The sequence below is a fragment of the Dama dama genome, chromosome 13 (assembly GCF_033118175.1).
Source record: "Dama dama isolate Ldn47 chromosome 13, ASM3311817v1, whole genome shotgun sequence".
Taxonomy (NCBI): domain Eukaryota; kingdom Metazoa; phylum Chordata; class Mammalia; order Artiodactyla; family Cervidae; genus Dama; species Dama dama.
Genome location: NC_083693.1, coordinates 27,747,378 through 27,765,160, shown reverse-complemented (window position 1 = coordinate 27,765,160; position 17,783 = coordinate 27,747,378). Strand labels below are relative to the sequence as shown.

Genomic DNA, 17,783 nt, shown 5'->3' with positions numbered 1-17,783 from the left:
ACTCTCAGAGCCTGAGATTCCTCTGGGGAGGAAAGGAAAGAGGTCTTTTTAGAATCTCATGGATAAGAATATTACCCCAAGCAGGTCAATGTGAAGATGCAGGATTTACTTGCTAATTAAACCACAATGAAACAATAGACAGAAGCCTCTGTGGGCTTCCTCCTGTGTCTGTTGGGATGGCCCCAGCTAAGAGGGCTCAGAACACTGAATCATGGAAGTTTTCTCTAATCGATTTTGGGTAATTTATTTTTTGATGTTAGTAGAAAGTTGTAAATTATGTCTTCTCAAGACTTTCCTCAGTCTGAGAAGTTCTGGAGTTTTTTGAAGTTCTGGGAGGGCTCCGGTTGCTACTATAATGGGGCTGTTCTCCTCTGAGCCCGCGTGTTACTCACACAACCCTCGGGTTTTCAGTAACAGTGCTTGCCTGTCTCTGTTTGGCTCCTAACAGGTGTCCATAGCAGTTGGACTTGCTGCTTTTGCCTGTGTCCTGTTGGTGGTTCTCTTTATCATGATCAACAAGTATGGGCGACGGTCCAAATTTGGAATGAAAGGTAAGGTAGGCTGTTCATTTGCGAGGGTTGCATTGGGGAACCATGGCTCCTTTTGATCAGAAGATGCTGTTTTAATCTCTCTCTGCTCACTGAGAGGGTCTCTTGTGGTGGGCTTAAGTGGCCCTGGCTGGTGTCTCCTGTCTATACCTTTATTATTGGTAGTGATGGATTGAAGGCAGTGTTGGTGTCTGTGAGGACCAGACTGTGGACCACGTGGTTTTTCTGTGAGGACCGAAAACATGGCTTCAATGGGCTGGTGCCAAGATGATGCAGAGAGGTTAAGAAAGTAAAGTGAAAGTTTATTTAAACAAGGATACACTCTCAGAGGGAGAGCGGGCAGACATATGAGGGACTCATCTGTCTGGGTCTCTTTGGCAAGCCAGTTATGAGGAGCATATAAATGAATGGGCAGAATATTCACTGGGGAAGGAGGGGTTTGGGGGTAGGCTTCCCTGATTTGTCACCCCAGCTCCATTTTCCCGAGGGGAGGAGGAACTTCTGTCCCTGTTTAGCTTAGATCAAAAGTGTCATGGCATCTGTGCATGATGAGTACTTCTTATCTGTAAGGCTAATCTTGTTATAATGAGAGGGTGTGTGCGTGCTAAGTCTCTTCAGTCGTGTCCGACTCTGTGAACTGTAGCCCGCCAGGCTCCTCTGTCCATGGGATTCTGGAGTGGGTTGCCATGCCCTCCTCCAGGGGATCTTCCCTACCTAGGGATCAAGCATGCATCTCTTATGTCTCCTGCATTGGCAGGTGAGTTCTTTACCAATAGTGCCACCTGGGAAACCCAGTCCCGTAATGAGAGCCCAATGAGTAAGAGATGACACTTAGACTCAGGAGATTCCTGCCTTTCCCCACCTTTCTTTGTCTGCTGCTTGAGCCCTTATCACCCAAAATGTGTGGTTTCCTGTCAGTCTGAAGGTCCCTGCTTTCCTTTGTCTGCCTATGGACCCTTGTTTTTTATAGGATCGTGGTTTCTGGCCACCTGGCTCCTGCCCCCATTTCTCTGCTCATACCTAGCTACCTGTCTCCTGAAAAAAAGTGACTTTCTGAGTAACTGGGTTTTGCCCTTGTCTGCACCTATACGTGGAGTTGTGATGAGAAGGCATTCAGAGAGCTAGATGTTGGTGGTAGTCTCTGGCATTGAAAGGGACCCATGCAGGGTATTCTAGCCCCTAGCTCTATACAGAGTTCCAGAAATGATGCCAACAGCATCATGATTGCTAAATCTGCTGACCGGTTTCCACGACACGGAGCACTCAACCCCATGACCGCTGGAATCGGGCTTGAGACATGGCTCTCCACCAAGACTTGGGTTAAGGGCACTCGCACGAAATGGGTTAATACGGTAAATTAGCATCCATCTGCCTGGTCCCAGGATGGATCTGACCAAATGGCTCAAGGGAGGCTGGGTACCAGTGCTTAAACAGGAACTTGAATTTCAAGATATATTCCCAGCTGGGGTTTCCATTTATGGCTGATGTTAATAGGAGATGGGTGGGGAGGGCTGATGAAGGGTTTGACAGGCCATCAGGTTCCGGAGCTAGGATTCAGGGTGGAGTCTTCTGATGAGATTATGGGGTCCAGAAAGATGATTTCTATGACTTCTACACCAGAGCTGGTATCTGTGGTGGGGGGTCTTGACCTGGGGACTCAGGAACTGAAGGGGAAAGCATAAATGAGATTCACAGGGATAGTGGTCCCTTGAATTAAATGTGGGCTTCTCAGGTGGCTCAGTGGTAAAGAACCACCTGCCAGTACAAGAAACATAAGAGACGAGGGTTTGATCCCTGGGCCAGGAAGATCCCCTGGAGAAGAAATGGAAGCTCACTCCAGTATTCTTGCCTGAAGAATCCCTTGGACAGAGAAGCCTGGCGGGCTACAGTCCATGGTGTCTCAAAGAGTCAGATACGCCTGAGCGACTCACCAACAACAACGAATTTATATGCAAATGTTTGAGTGTTTGTTCATGGCATGGGGGTGTGGGGTTGGGAAGGAACTAATCCTCAGCTCCTATTATATTCTGAAGAGTCTGTGACTGTCCTATAAATCTAGAACACTGATATATAGCAAGAGATATAGCGTAGAGAACCAGAAAGGTAGGAAACGGGGCAGACTGCCTGGCTTCCTAGAAGCCTCCTGCCTCTTCTGCTCTTGGGTAAGCTGAACAAGTCCGAACAAGGCAAACCGGTGTTTCTTGAAGTATATGAAATACTTCGTCCAAGAGAAATATGCGCACAGGCAAATTATAAAGCTTTCTATGTATAAGCTTGGCCCAAAGCCAGATGACTTATGAAACAAGAGAAGCCCATGATCAGGTACCTTGGCTGGAGACATTTTATCTGCCAGTACCCCACGTGCCAAATAGGGTTTCACAGGTTTGGAAGATAAGCCATCATCCTGTAAGGCTGGAGCCTGCAATCTTCTTCTAAAAAAGATAATTAATGAATCTTTGGCTGCGCTGGGTCCCCTTGTTGCTGCACGGGGCTTTCTCTAGTTGCAGTGAGCAGGAGCTTCTCTCTCATTGTGGTGCACGGGCTTCTCACTGCACGTGGCTTCTCTTTTGCAGAGCAGAGGCTGTAGGATGCTTGGGTTTCAGAAGTTGTGGCATGCGGGCTTAGTTGATCTACAGCATGTGGGATCTTCCCGGAGCAGAGATCGAACCCGTGTCCCCTGCACTGACAGACGGATTCTCTGCCACTAGACTACCAGGGAGGTCCCTGAGTCTTCAGTCTTAGCATCATGCTTGCAGTGCTGGCTTTGAGGACCTGGCACTGTTTCTTGTGCAGACTTTCCCTACCGTGGGAGGAACTTTCCTTTCTCTTCCTCCCGTCACCTGAGAAAACAGCAGAGCCTTGAGCCAAGGGAAGAGTGGGTCATTCCTGCTCTCCCCATCGAGAGGCGTGCCACCAGCTGAGACCCTGCGACAAGCTTGGCAGCGCTGTGGGAGCAGATTTTTCCTATTAATTGTCATCCGGTCTCTGGAACAGCGTGTCCCCATGTCGGATGGATTAGGCAGCACCCAGGGCGGCGCCTTCCCCTCAGCTGTCCTTGGAGCCTCTCCCAGCGCCCACTCCCCTCTCTCAGCCTGAACTGCCCTCGTCGATCCCTGCTGAGCTACAGGAGCATGTCCATGAGGTTGGCAGTGAAATATTCCTTAAAGTCAGGTGACCTAAAGAGGTTCTGCTAAAATGAGAGGCAAGATGAGATGGTGTATTGAAGGCTGACCCTGTTTAGAATTAAGCCTGCATCTTTCTGGTCTTTATTATACCTGGTTGTATTTAGTTCTCATCTTAGGATGACTAGCAAATGCCCCAGGCTGCATCCACCCTTGATCTTTGATTGCCAGCAGGCATCCCAGTCCAGAAAAAAAAAAGAGCAAAGTTGTGGGTGCCAGAAACCTCCCAACTCTGAAGCAGGCAAACCTCCATCTCTTCTGAGCAACCCCGTCCTCAGCTTTGACTTTTCAACTCTGGGTTAGAATCTGTGATGCCACTTTATTGCTCTTTGTTTCTAGCAAAGTTACTTAACTTCTCATGGCCTCTGGTCCCCCAACTTCAAAAGGATGCGATGATCCCACCTCCCTCTTCCGATTTCCCTTAGTGTTAAGATCTGTGTGTGACTGATGTTTGCAAGGATGCCTGTGTTTGTCATTTTCTTCTCTTCTTTGTGTATAAGCCTTTCCAGGCTCTTTTTATTCTCCTTCCAGGAAGGGCTGCCCTCTCAAGACTTAATCATGCCCTACTTTGTCGGGCACAGTATTTAGTAAAAATAGTTTTCTTCTGCCCTAATCCTAGGACACTGTCATTATTTCTCTCAGACATCATCTGTCCTGTTAGACCAGGAGTGACTTGTCATAGAAACCTGTGATCACTCAGCCTGTATGCCTGAAACTTTGCAGTCTGTGACAAATGGTTATTGAACTTAGAAATGAATGCCTTTATTTTTACTCATTAAAAAAAAAAAGCACAGCTTGTTAATCAGTAATGGGCTAGTTAGGGCTCATTTGGAAATCCGAGCTGTCTGGGCAGTGGGAGGGAGAGTGGGGATGATCTGGGAAACTCATAAATAATTCCCACCGTCCACATCTGAGGGCCTGGAACACAGTGTGTGGATGGGGAGGACTTATTCAAATGAATTCCTTCCGAGAAATTAAAAAATATTAAAAAAAATATGAAGATTAGTTAAACAAATACTCATATTCCATTCCTGCCACTCAGAATGAGCAACTCACTGTTTTGTTTTATATTGCATCTGATTTTTTTTCTTATTACGGATAAAAAACTAAAATGGCTTTGTCAGCCCTGGTCCCATGTCCCCTCCCATTTCCCTGGGCAGTCATTAGCCTGAGTTCACTGTGCATCCATCGGTCCTCTTGGTTTTGTCTCTCCCCCTGTATCTCTGTCTCTCTTTCTCCACTGTCTCTGCACACCCACACTTACCCTCATGGCTCTCTCCCAACTAACCTCATACTCTAAGTCTAATTAGCAACTGCCTCCACCCTATGACAATCTTAGTGCCCAAGTGTGATAACCAGTTCAATTTTATAATTCTACTTATATGTATATGTGTGTGTATATATGTGTGTATGTATTTATGTGTGTGTGTGTATATATATACACATATATATTTTTTTATATTACAGTTGCCTTTGTTAACAGATACCTAGAAAATAGTCAAAAGTATTGGGTTGGCCAGAAAGCTCATTCAGATTTTTTCCATCACCTCTTATGGAAAAACCACCTTTCTGGCCTATGCAATATGTATATTTCTGTCTCTTATAGACCTTTTTAATAAATTTTATTTGGATAAGAGAATGTGTATGCCAGCAGTTTTAAACAGCATAATGAAAGACTGCAGAACTCCCAAGAATTGTCACAGATATGTACAGGATGTGAAGATATGCATATTACATGTGTATATATATGTATACATATGTGAGTATATTTGTAAGATGCATCATTTTGTGTATGCTTTAATGTATGCCCATGTTTACACTGCAAGCACCCTTCCGCATCTTGCTTTATTTACCTGTCATTTGTTAGAGTTCTCACCGTGTTGGTATGTATTGGCATTCCACTGAGCAGTTGTTTTATGGGAGATGAATGTATGGACCAGAGCTTATAGAAATGAACTGAAAATGCATTGTCTCAGACATCTTTTCAGTGTTATCAGCTGCCATCTTGATCAAAATTCTGGCCTGGAGAGAGGTCAGGATTCTCTCCTGTGGAGGTATGAGGATTAGAGCTCATCTCCTCTTGTGATCACAGAGATTCTAAAATGAGGCTGAGTGTCCGATGGGGATTCTTTGGACTGCTGATGAAGCCCTGTGCTTTCGAGCAGCAGGATGATCCTGAAGTACTTGGTGTGGTGTAGGCACTGACTGGTCAGAACAGACACCAACCCTCCCGCTGGGCAGGGCCCTGGGGCTCCCTGCTGGGTCGTGTGTTAACTCATGATCATTGCTGGATCATGGGGTGGTTGAGGGGTGGGTGGTTGGGAGGTTCAGGGCAGGGGTCATTTACTGGGAGGTACAGAAATATTTGGTCTTCCCAGGTGGCTCAATAGTAAAGAGTCTGCCTACCAATGCAGGAACCACTGGAGATGTTGGTTCCATCCCTGGGGTTGGGAAAATCCCCTAGAGAAGGAAATGGCAACCTGCTTCAGTATTCTCGCCTGGGAAATCCCGTGGGCAGAGGAGCCTGGCGGGCTGCAGTCCATGGGGCTGCAAAAGAGTTGAGCATGACTTAGTGACTAATACAGCAAACAACAGAAATATTTAAAAATAGTTCACTATTTTAACATTTAGTTATATTGTGCCAGTGCATCCTGGGCCTGAAAGTGACATGGCTTAGAATTTATACCATGCTCATTCATAAACTATGATATTTTAAAATTATACATCAGAAGATCATGACAGGGATCTAGCCAGGCTTAACAACATTAGTATTTATAGAGGAGAGAATGAGACATAGGAGATGCCAGAAAAGAGGTGACTTGCTCTGGTTTCTCAGTCTGGTGAAGCTGGGTTGGGTCTAGAATTCCCCTACCTTGCATTTTCACCCATTTTTCATGACAACTAGAATGACCTAACTCCTTGGTGTTGGCTGTTCCACCATGAATATCCTCAGTGCATCTACCATCTTTGTTTCACATGGTTGTTAGAATGATAACCAGGTAAAAGATGCTTTGTTCAAGTATGTCTCTAAATAATTGAACAGGTCCTATAATTTTCATATAAGGTGACTCATTATTATTTAATGAAGAGAAAGCAAATATGTGGGGTTTTTGGAGTCTGTAAAAAGAGCATACATTAGGAAGACTTCCTTGATGGTCCAGTGGCTATGATTCTGTGCTTCCAATGCAGGGGACCCAGGTTCAGGAAACAAGTCCAGTATTTCTTCTTGCTAATTCCCTGGTTAGGGAGCTAGATCCCTCATGCCACAACTAAGACTCGATACAGCCAAGTAAAGAAATAAATGTTTTTTTAAAAAACCAACAAAGGTCTTTGGTGCCCTGTGTTAGTAACTGGGGGCAGAGACTAAAATATATTTTTTTAAAAAAGTAGCATACATTCTTTGGTCTGTCTTATCTGACTACCTCTTATGTATGTCTGAATTTAGGTATGTGTGCATGCTCAGTTGTTCCCGACTCTTTCCAATTCTTTGCAACCTTGCCAGGCTTCTCTGTCCATGGGATACCAGAATACTGTAATGGGTTGCCATTTCCTCCTCCAGGGGATCTTCTGACCCAGGGATTGAAGGCATTGAGATTATCCACTGAGCCATTGGGGGAAGATGCGTGAGCATCTTTATATATATCCAGATGAGAGTTACTGTGGCAGTGAACTTCCTTGGTCTTGGTTCCCTCTTACTCCCACAGAAGAACCAGACAATGGTTTATTAGAGTTGAAACAGACCTTAGACTTATTAGGCTAATGTCTCCATTGTACAGGTAAGGAAACAGACCCAGAGAAATGAAATGGCATGCCAAAATACACGGCTAGCTAGAGCAATGCTGGCCTGCTTTCTCACAAATGTGGTGTGCGCAGAGTCTGGGAGGGTCTGGGAGATGAAGCTGGATTGTGAATAAATAAGCTTTGCTTATCCAGTATTTTATCTAATTATCTTTGAATGCCATCCCACTTCAACGGGGCTTCCAAAAATATCTCGTGTGAATCTGCTTTTCTCAAGCTGGGACACACGTGGCCTGGGGAGAAGATGGGAACTGATGGAAGAGTCTTACTTCCCAGGTTTAGAGGACATCCTTTGTCTCTTTCTGGACACGTTGGGGACCACCTGGCAAGGCAGAGGAAGCCGGGAGGCTGGGAAGGAAAAGCTGCCTGGGCTTCTGGGAAAACCTTAAGTGCTTCATCTGCTTGCTGTCCATCCTAATGGTTGGATGTGTGCTGGTGCCTCTGATGGGCCTGTAGACGGGCACTCCAGGATTGTTCCGTTGTGAATTAGCATCAGCTAATAGGTACTTAAAGTAAAGTGGTTGCCTATTTGATTATGATTGGGAGTTATTAACATTCCCCCCCCTACCCCCGCCTCCATAAACAGATGGTAACTGTCCTCCGAGTGGATTGTAGAATCATGCCGGAGTCTTGAATTTGGAGGGACTGCCTGCTGCCAAAAGAGCTTGGGGGCGGCTACCCACATTGAATGGCCTTGTTTTCCCTCTGGTGTAACTGCTTAGTTAAAGGGGATGGTTAGACTTGGGAAGGAGTAATTTCTGCCCTCTCTCCTAAGCTTGGGATATAGGACTCAGAAGGGTTCTTCCAGGGTTGGGAAGGGTCCTGTCCTAAGGTTTGATCCTCTCACTGGCATTTCTTCTTCAGTTGGGAGAGAGAATCCCTGTATTTATAGCTGTGAGCACAGAGCCAGGGAATTGATACGAGAGTGGGGTAGAGACAGAGACTTCTGAGACAGCTGAAAGGGGACCTGAACCCTGGACGAGGCCACCATTGGTGCTGCTGATGAGGTAGCGTCTTTTGTCTTGGGAAATACCCTTATCTGGCCTTGATTTTGAGGCTTCCGAGGTTGGTGCTAGTGGTAAAGAACCCAGCTGCCTATGCAGGAGACATAAGAGACGGCCTCCTGTCACCACTGGTCATGAAAGACTGCCCTGCTCTGTTCCTGTCTCAGGGCATCAGGGAACCAGCTGTTCTCCAGCACCAACTCTTCTATTTGAAGAGAATTCCGTGGGTTTTTTTTTTTTTTTTTTTTTTGAGTCTGATACAAAATGTTTCTCTGCTGTGACTACCTGCTTGCAGGCTGTTCTTGGCAGGTCCCTGCTTCCTGGACATTAGGGCCAAGGGTGGCCAACATGCCTGCTCTAATGCCAAAGCCATTGTCTCTGATTCATTTGGTTTTGGCAGCAGAACACAGTTCTTACTAGCCCATGCCATTGCAACAGGTTCCCACAGGGTTAACAGCCCTTTGATACTTCAGATTAGAAGTTCTCAGCTTTGTGTCCCCTGCTTCACATGTGACAAAGGACTGTCAGCCACATGCCTTTGCCCTCCTGCAGGAATAACCAGGTTTTTGAACAAATACTGGCCCTTGAGTTAGCTTCATACCTAAAAAAAATAGATGCGCATACCAGTTAGCAAAAGAGATTTTTAACACTAGGAATAAATCAGGTCCATGCTAATTTTTACTCTTAAAAAAATGCACAAACTTTGGTGTTTTATTAGTCATCCAAAGTTCTGGTGACAGACTTCCTTGCTGATCCAGAAATCTGCCTCTATCTTGGCACGAGGATGGAGAACTAAGAGGGTAAGGGGCTGCCAGCCATGATTTTCTCACAATGTCCTTGGCCCAACATGGTTTGCCCCCTGCACAGTCAAGCTGCAGAAATAGTTCCAGCAGAATCCCCTGTCTTCTTCCAGCACATTGTTTCCATCTCTCTATCTTCTCCTGCGGGTCCTGGGGGCTTTGTACTCGCCCAGAGAAGGAGGGACCATGGACTCTGTTTAAGGGAAGCTTCCACAACGGCTGCAGCGCCTGAGCCCTGGGTTTAGGCAGCGCGTTCTCCCGTGAACTCTGCAGAAGCTTCGGGTGTCCAAAGAGCGGCCCGTGGAACCACAGGCAGCGAAGCAGAGAGATGAAAACAGCCGTTGATGGGGGAACATGATTTTGGACTCGAGGAGAAAAACCACACAAGGAAAACAATGTCACACGAGAGAACCTGGAGTTCCTGGTCCCACCCTGCATCCTCAGGGGGATGAGCCGGATGGGGCGGGGGAGGGGTGTCTGCAGGAGTAGGAAGGGCAGCCTGCATCTGGCTGGGGCTCAGCCCCCAGGAGTGTTTGCCACCCGCTTGGGGCCCCAGAGCATCCCAAGGAAAGAAGACGAACTTCCAGGTGGTCCCTTCCTGGCTCTAGTTGACACCCTCTCTTTCTCCCTTCCTTGATACCCCAGTATGTTTAGTTTAGAGAAAGATTCATCAGGTCACTCTGGCACTCACCCCTTTATTCTTTCTTCCTGTATTCATTCTGCTGCCACAAGCCAGAGACAGATTTGCTGGTATCCTCACATGGGTCCCCAAACCAGCTTCCTCCTTGACAGGACCGGCTGCCTGATTTGTGGGACCCAGTGCAAAATCTTCCAAAAGTTCTGGAATTTCAGAGCAGCTACAGCAGAGACTTACACCCTAATCATGGGGCTCTTCTGAGCGTAGAGTCAGGGTCAGGCCCGTGAAGCCAGCTCTGCTTGCTGAACACAAGCTCCAATGTGGTTTCAAGCCCTGGTGCCTTTATCTTTTCCTGCATGGTGATGAGGGGAACTGATATTTCTTTACTTCCTTTTTAGAGAGAAGCTGAGATTTGGGGTTGATTTTTCACTTCTAATCATAGTGAGGGAAGAGTGTGGGGGCATTGGCCATTTAATGGGTACTTATTGTATGTTGTTCATTGTTCAGTCACCAGGTCATGTCCAGCTCTTTGTGACCCCATGGACTGCAGCACGCCAACCTTCCCTGTCCTTCACCATCTCCTGGAGTTTGCTCAAACTCATGTCCACTGAATCAGTGATGCCATCCAACCATCTTATCCTCTGTTGCCCTCTTCTCCCCCTGCCTTCAATCTTTCCTAGCATCAGGGTTTTATTTTCCCCATGAGTTGACTCTTTGAATCAGGTGGCTAAAGTATTAGAGCTTCAACCTCAGCATCAGTCCTTCCAGTGAGTATTCAGGGTTGATTTCCTTTCAGATTGACTGGTCTGATCTCCTTGCTGTCCAGGGGATTCTCCAGAGTCTTCTCCAGCACCAAAGTTGGAAAGCATCAATTCTTTGGTGTTCTTACTGTTTACCTGCCCCGCCTTACTTGCTGAATGTCAGATGTCTAATATACCTTATAACATTTAGTTCTTACATGTGACTATTCTCCCCATTGTAAGGATGAAAAAGATGCTCAGACTGGCTAAATTGCTCTGTGTTTTGTGACTGGTGAGTAAGAAAACCAGATTTTAATTGAGGTCACTCTGAATCAATGGTTCTCGATCTTTGCTGCACATTCCAATCACTTGGTCAAATTGTTTAACTCCATCAGCCCGGGTGGCACCCCAGACCAATTGAATTTGATTCCAGAGGTGAAACTAGGGCATGGGCATGTTTTTTAATACCTTAGGCGATTTCAGTTGTGCAGGCAAGTTTGAGAACCAGGTCAAGATGCAGCTGCATATAGCCTCCGAGGTCATGTATGCAGTCTCTAGACCGATCTGTCTGATCACCTTAGGGACTTGGGAAACATGCAAATGCCTGGGATTCACTCCACACCTGCTGGGTCAGACCTCGGATGAAGTGGGGGTGATTTTGATGCTCACTAACGTTTCATGACAGTGGCTCATGAATCCTGGGAGATGCTGGGGATCTTGGGGAAATGCAGATTCTACTTGAACAGATCTGGACAAGGGCTGAGATCTAAGTTTCCAAAGGATGTTTCTCCAGGGCCCACAGTTCAGGTAATGAGGGACTAAGTAAAAACCCCAGGCCTGTGATCTGGGGACTTAGGTCAGTCACATCTCTGCTTTTCATTTCTTCCTGCACATCATGACCAAAATCAGCCTGCCTCAAAGGCTTACTGTGCTAGCTGGAATAATGTGACTCCTGGAGGAAGAAACGGCAATCTACTCCAGTTTCTTGCCTGGAAAATTCCATGGGCAGAGGAGCCTGGCAGGCTATAGTCCATGGGGTCACAAAGAGTCAGACACAACTGAACACGCACACACAACAACAATAGTGACTATCAGATTACAAAACAGAACCACGACTTCTAAGCATTTGAGTTCTACCTGGGCTTCCCTAGTAGCTCAGACGTTAAAGCATCTGCCTGCAATGCAGTAGACCTGGGTTTGATCCCTGGGTTGGGAAGATCCCCTGGAGAAGGAAATGGCAACCCACTCCAGTATTCTTGCCTGGAGAATTTCATGGACCAACGAGCCTGGCAGGCTACAGTCCATGGGGTTGCAGAGAGTCGAACACGACTGAGCAACTAACACACACTCTTTGGTAGCTAAGCCTCGCTTTTTTCCAAAGCAGTTTCTGTAGTGGATTCCTTGGTTTACACCAAACTGCCACCTCCTTCCTTGCCAGGGTACTTTGGAAGGCATGCTGCCTCCTCTGATCAGTATGAGGTCCATCAATGCAAGAGGTGGGGATGGAGCCCCAGGGAGGCCAGCAGTCAGTGGGCAGGCGGCCTTCCCAGCCCAGAGTCTCTTGTGCTGCCGGGGCAGGCTTTACCTTTCCTCTTTTAGAAACTTCCATGCCCTATTTCCTCTTCCTTCCACGGCAGATTTTGGAGGTACCGTTGGGGGCTGTAGGAAATCAGAGCAGCTTGGACTGGCAGGCACTGATGTGGATCCGGGCATGTTCTCTGCTGGAAGAAGCCTTATGGGTTAAGTCAGCGGTGGCCCAGGCCACCTGCCAGCCTCAGAGACGCTGCCCTTGGTGGCTGGAATGTTGTCCTCCTCACTCCTGCTGCTCCGGTGGTATTTACACTGGATGCCTGCCCTGCTCTCCCAGTTGACTGTGGAATAAGAGTTGCATAGCTGGCCAGAGACTGGAACAGTTTTCTTATCAGTTCCAGAAATGCCAGGCCTCTCTACCTGACAGGCATCTGGAGTTCAGAGGGGCCTCGGTGCTGGAGCAGCCATGCACACCTGTCCCCAGGTGGTGGAGAAGAATGCTAGTGTCTGTCTGTCTGCCAGCAGGGCCTGACGTGAACCACTAGGAGGGTGCCCAGGTGGTACCTTTCCAAGTGAATCCTTCCCAATCGACTGAGTTCAGCGGGTTGGCCTGGGACCAGTGGAGGGGTGCCGGGGGCCACCCCGTGATTGGCTCAGTCTTTAAGGAAAGAGGGCAGGACCTGAGTCCTGTTATTGGCCATGATGTACAGATGTGGCTTGAACAGCCTTGGTCGCTGCGTGGGCTCGCTCCTCAGGAGGGAATGTGCCTGCCTGATTGGGCTGTGTGTGGGGCTGGAGGCCTTTAAGGAGAAGCATGGTCGGAAATGAGGGGCTGCGCAAGAGAATGGGAAAACGACAGTCACATTTGCTGTCGCTGAGAGTGCGGGCTGAGGCTGCCTTTCTGGCAAGCGGCTGGCAAGTCCTATTATAAAGCTAAAGTCAGAAGAAGCCGATGCCCTAGAAACTCCACTTCTCAGAATTTTGCATCAGGTAGTGGTCACAAACCACTACCCATCTTGATGTGTGTGGGCCTTTATCCCACTGTGACTTACACAGTCAACTGGATCAACCAAGAATCGCTTATATATCTAGTAATAAATGGCTGGTTAAGCACATGATGGTTTATATGCGTGATGTAATTCAGTGAAGACGTCTAAAATGACAATTTATTATTTATTTTTCCAAACTTTAAACTTTTTATTTTGTATTGGGGTATAGCTGATTAACAGTATTGTGGTAGTTTCAGGTGAATAGCAAAGGGACTCAGCCATACATATACATGTAATCATGCTCCCTCAAAACCCCTCCCAGCCAGGCTGGCACATAACATTGAACAGAGTTCCCTGTGCTATACTATAGGTCCTTGTTGGTATCCGTTTTAAATATAGTAATGTGTACATGACTGTCCCAAAGTCTCTAACTGTGCCTTCCTGTGGCCTGTGACCAGCCGTCACGGCATCATGCCCCTTCCTTCTGTAGCATCTTGAGTAGTTATTCAAAGAGTATTTGATGAAGGCTCTCCTCTCCTGGCGTTTCCTCAGATTCATGTCCACTGAGTCGGTGATGCTGTCTAACCATCTCATCCTCTGCCGACCCCTTCTCCTTTTGCCTTCAATCTTTCACAGCGTCAGGGTCTTTTCCAATGAGTCACCAAACTCCAGGAGATAGTGAAGGACAGGGAAGCCAGGAGTGCTGCCGTCCATGGGGTCGCAGAGAGTCAGACACACCTGAATAACTGAACAGCAACAGCTCCTCTCCCAGGAGATGGGCCGCGCTGGGCTAGCTCACAGAGCATCTCGGATGCGGCAGACCGCCCAGGCACACGGCCATGTGGATGTCCCCTGGCCACTTGTGCCGTGCCCCCTGAGACCTGAACTAGACCTGCCCCCCTGACCGCCGGTGCCCAGTGTTGTGGCTACTGTGATGGGCTGTGTGACCCCAACATTTTCTTGTGGTGCCTGATGATTGCCTGTAAGATAGAGACATTTTCCAGCTAAATATTTTCCAGCGAAAAGGTCTTTCCCTGCCTGACTTTCCTCCTTCCACCTCACGGACGTTTCATGGTCAAGAAGATGCTAGATGGACCTGCCTTTCCCTGTGTTTACTGGGTCCTCTCTCGCCCTTGATGTCTCTTCCTTTTCCCACCGCCTTTTCCCCCCTCCTCCTCCTCACCCGTGGAATTGGACCAGTAGTATGGCTCCTTCTTCTGTCAGCATCACTGAGACTTCTTCCCAGCCTCCTAGCCACACACTTGCTGCCCCTTACCCCTTAGAGTCAGACAGTGTGTGCCTGCTCACTCACTCAGGCGTGTCTGATTCTTTGTGACCCCATGGACTGTAGCCCACCGGTCTCCTCTGTCCTTGGGATTTTCCAGGCAAGAACACTGGAATGGGTTGCCATTTCCTCCCCCAGGGGATCTTCCCGACTGAGGGATCAAACCTATGTCTCTTGTGTTTCCTGCACTGGCAGGCGGATTCTTTACCACTGCAACACCTGAGAGGCTGGCAAGGAGTAGTGTCGCCAGGCACACCTGGGTGAATCCCACTTCTTTTTATTTATTTATTTATTTTTTCATTTATTTTTATTAGTTGGAGGCTAATTACTTTACACTATTGTAGTGGTTTTTGCCATACATTGACATGAATCAGCCATGGATTTACATGTGTTCCCCATCCCGAGCCCCGCTCCCGCCTCCCTCCCCATGAATCCCACTTCTGATGTTCGGAAGCTATGGCACTTACCGTGACTCCTTAATTCTCCTGGGCACCCATTTCCTCAACTGATGAATGAGAGGGCCAGTTCTCACTGTAGACGGTTTTGTGGGAATTAAATGAATTTATGTATATAAAGCAATTAGCTTAGTCCCTGGCCATGTAGTAATCACTCAGTGAATATGGTGAGGGGAGAAATAATTACGACTTTTGCTCCATTCAGACAAGTGGTGAGTAATCCACAGATGCCATAATGGCTGGGATGTGCAGCCTTAGGGTTATGTTAGAATTAACCTTGGGATCTTTTACAAATTCCAGTGTCCAGGCTGCTCCCCAGACTAATTAAGTCAGAATCTCAGTGGACAGGATCAGACTCTAGTAGTCTCTAAAAGCTGCCCAGGTGAGTGTAGTGGGCAACCAAGGCTGTGAACCCACCTTGTGGCTCCCCCTGCCTCTTCCTGACAAAAAGAAACCTTTCGGGATAGAGGCGGGTGGAAGGGATGGAGGGATGAAGACACGGCACGGAAGGCTTTTGTTGATTGTGTTGTGTGCGCAGTTGTGTCAACTCTTTGTGACTCCATCAATTGTAGCCCACCAGGCTCCTCTGTCCGTGGAATTTTCCAGGCAAGTATATGGGAGTGGGTTGCCATTTCCTGCTCCAGGGGATCTTCCTGACCCAAGGATCGAACCCGGGTCTCCTGTGTCTCCTGCTTTGCAGGCAGATTCTTTGCCTGCTGAGCCATTGGGGAAGCCTCTGTCCATAGGATTCTCCAGGCAAGAATACTGGAGTGGGTGGCCATGCCCTCCTCCAGGGGATCTTCCTGACCCAAGGATCGAACCTGCATCTCTTATGTCCCCTGCGTTGGCAGGTGAGTTCTCTACCACCAGCTTGTTTATTGGGTCCCAACTATTGTGTCAGGCATGGTGCTTGGCACTTTATATGTTCTCATTTTTCACTGTGAACTTGTGACACAAATTCTTGTCCCCCATTCCTTACATGAGCTTCAGGAAGGATGAGTGGCTTGTTTCATGTCATATATCAGCTGGCTTAAGGATGAAGGGCTTCTCTGGTAGCTCAGACAGTAAAGAAGCTGCCTGCAGTGCATGAGACCTGGGTTCAATCCCTGGATCGGGAAGATCCCCTGGAGAAGGAAATGGCAACCCACTCCAGTATTCCTGCCTGGAGAATTCTATGGACAAAGGAGACTGGCGGGCTATAGTCCATGGGGTCACAAAGAGTTGGACACGGCTGAGCAACTAACAAGGATGAAGGACCAAGAAATGCGGGTAGGACTGGGCTTCCTCTCTTTCCTTTTGGCTCCTTCCTCCCTCCTTCAGAGAGGTGATGGAGTGCCCTGGCTCTCACCCACTCTGCATGGGGACCAGCCGCCACACCTGTTACCTGCAGTGTTTAATGACCCAGCCCTCCTGTGCTTCCTTAGGGCTGTCTGCCACCTGTTCTTACATGCACGGTTGACTGTGCTGTTTACTTAACGGAGAGACTTAAGTGCCCCGCAGAGGCTCCCTGTGGATAACAGCAGAAACATCCACTGACTAGACATGGGAGCCTTGTTGTTGTTTTGCTTTTTTAAAAAATGTTTATTTATTTATTCATTCATTTTTAGCTGTGTGAGTGTTTGCTGCTGCTCATGGGCTTTCTCTAGTTGCGGCAAGCAAGGGCTACTCTCTAGTTGCGGTGCACTGGCTTATTGCAGTGGTTTATCTTGAGGCCGAGCATGGGCTCTAGGGCTCGAGGGCTTCTGTAGTTGTGGCACACGGGCTTATTTGTGCAGCAGCATGCGGGATCTTCCTGGACCAGGGATCGAACCTGTGTCCCCTGCATTGGCAGGCAGATTCTTACCCGCTGAATCATCAGGGAAGTCCTGTTTTGGTTTTTATCGCCGTCAATTTTTAGGCTCTCTCGTGGGCTGGGGAAAAGTATGGAGCAGGATGGACACAGAAAGGGAGAGAGAGACTCTTTCTTGCCTGACTGTAGATCAGATGGCAACCTCTCTCGTTCAGAGAGTCTCCAACTTTACTGCACATGGCAGCAGAAGAGGATCTTGGTAACATGCAGGCTCTGACTCAGCAGGTCTGGGGCAGGGTCTGAGATTCTAAATTTCTCACCAGTTGCCAGAGGAGGCTGCTCCTGGTGTTCTGCCAGCCACAGTTGGCTTAACAAGGCTCTAGTTTCCATAATGGATACCCAAGTCTATTTTCTGAACCCTGCAATTTTTACTTTGGGAGATGTCATGGGATAGTTTAAAGATCTGGGTTCTAGCTCTGCCTGTACTCTAATCATCTTTGGGGATCTTATGAACTTTACTTTTCTCTTCCTTAATAGGGAAGATTTGAATTCAGTGGCTTCCAAGGTCCCATGTCATTTTAACATCCTGTGATTCATCGGTGGATTGGGGTGGGGGTCAGGGTAGATTAAAGGGAGCATGGAGTAAGGAGGATGGGAATTCCTTGGGAGATGGGAGTTGAGAGGAGTGTCTGTTGCCTAAATTGGCTGTTCCTTTAAGATCAGTGGGTCTGATTCATGAGAGGTCAGAGGTTGAGGGAGATGGGCAGTGAACTTTCTGTTGTGCTGTGTGCCCAGCACCCTAGGGTAGTCTCTGAACTCCTGGCAGGTAGGGGTGTGGCTCCTGCTTCCTCGCTTGCCTTCTCGGAATGGCAGGAGTGTACTGGGGGACATCTCTCATGCTGCAGGACTCCCGGAGGGCCCTCTCTGCGGGTCACAGGTCTAGGCCCTGGGGACCGCAGACTTGGGTAAGACTTGTCTTAACACTTGTCCTTCTTTGTCTCCAGCAAGCAGAGTGTACCCGGCCTC

At 47.9% G+C, this 17,783-nt stretch overlaps 1 protein-coding gene across 5 annotated transcripts in view; it reads left to right on the top strand.

The window, feature by feature from the left end:
- Positions 1 to 17,783, top strand: part of NTRK3 (neurotrophic receptor tyrosine kinase 3) — a 409,774-nt gene that overhangs the window by 145,253 nt on the left and 246,738 nt on the right. For all 5 annotated transcript variants that reach the window (XM_061158653.1, XM_061158655.1, XM_061158654.1 and 2 more), the window contains exon 12: positions 449 to 551. In XM_061158653.1, the coding sequence (XP_061014636.1) occupies positions 449 to 551 (103 nt within the window). The remainder of the gene's footprint in view (positions 1 to 448; positions 552 to 17,783) is intronic.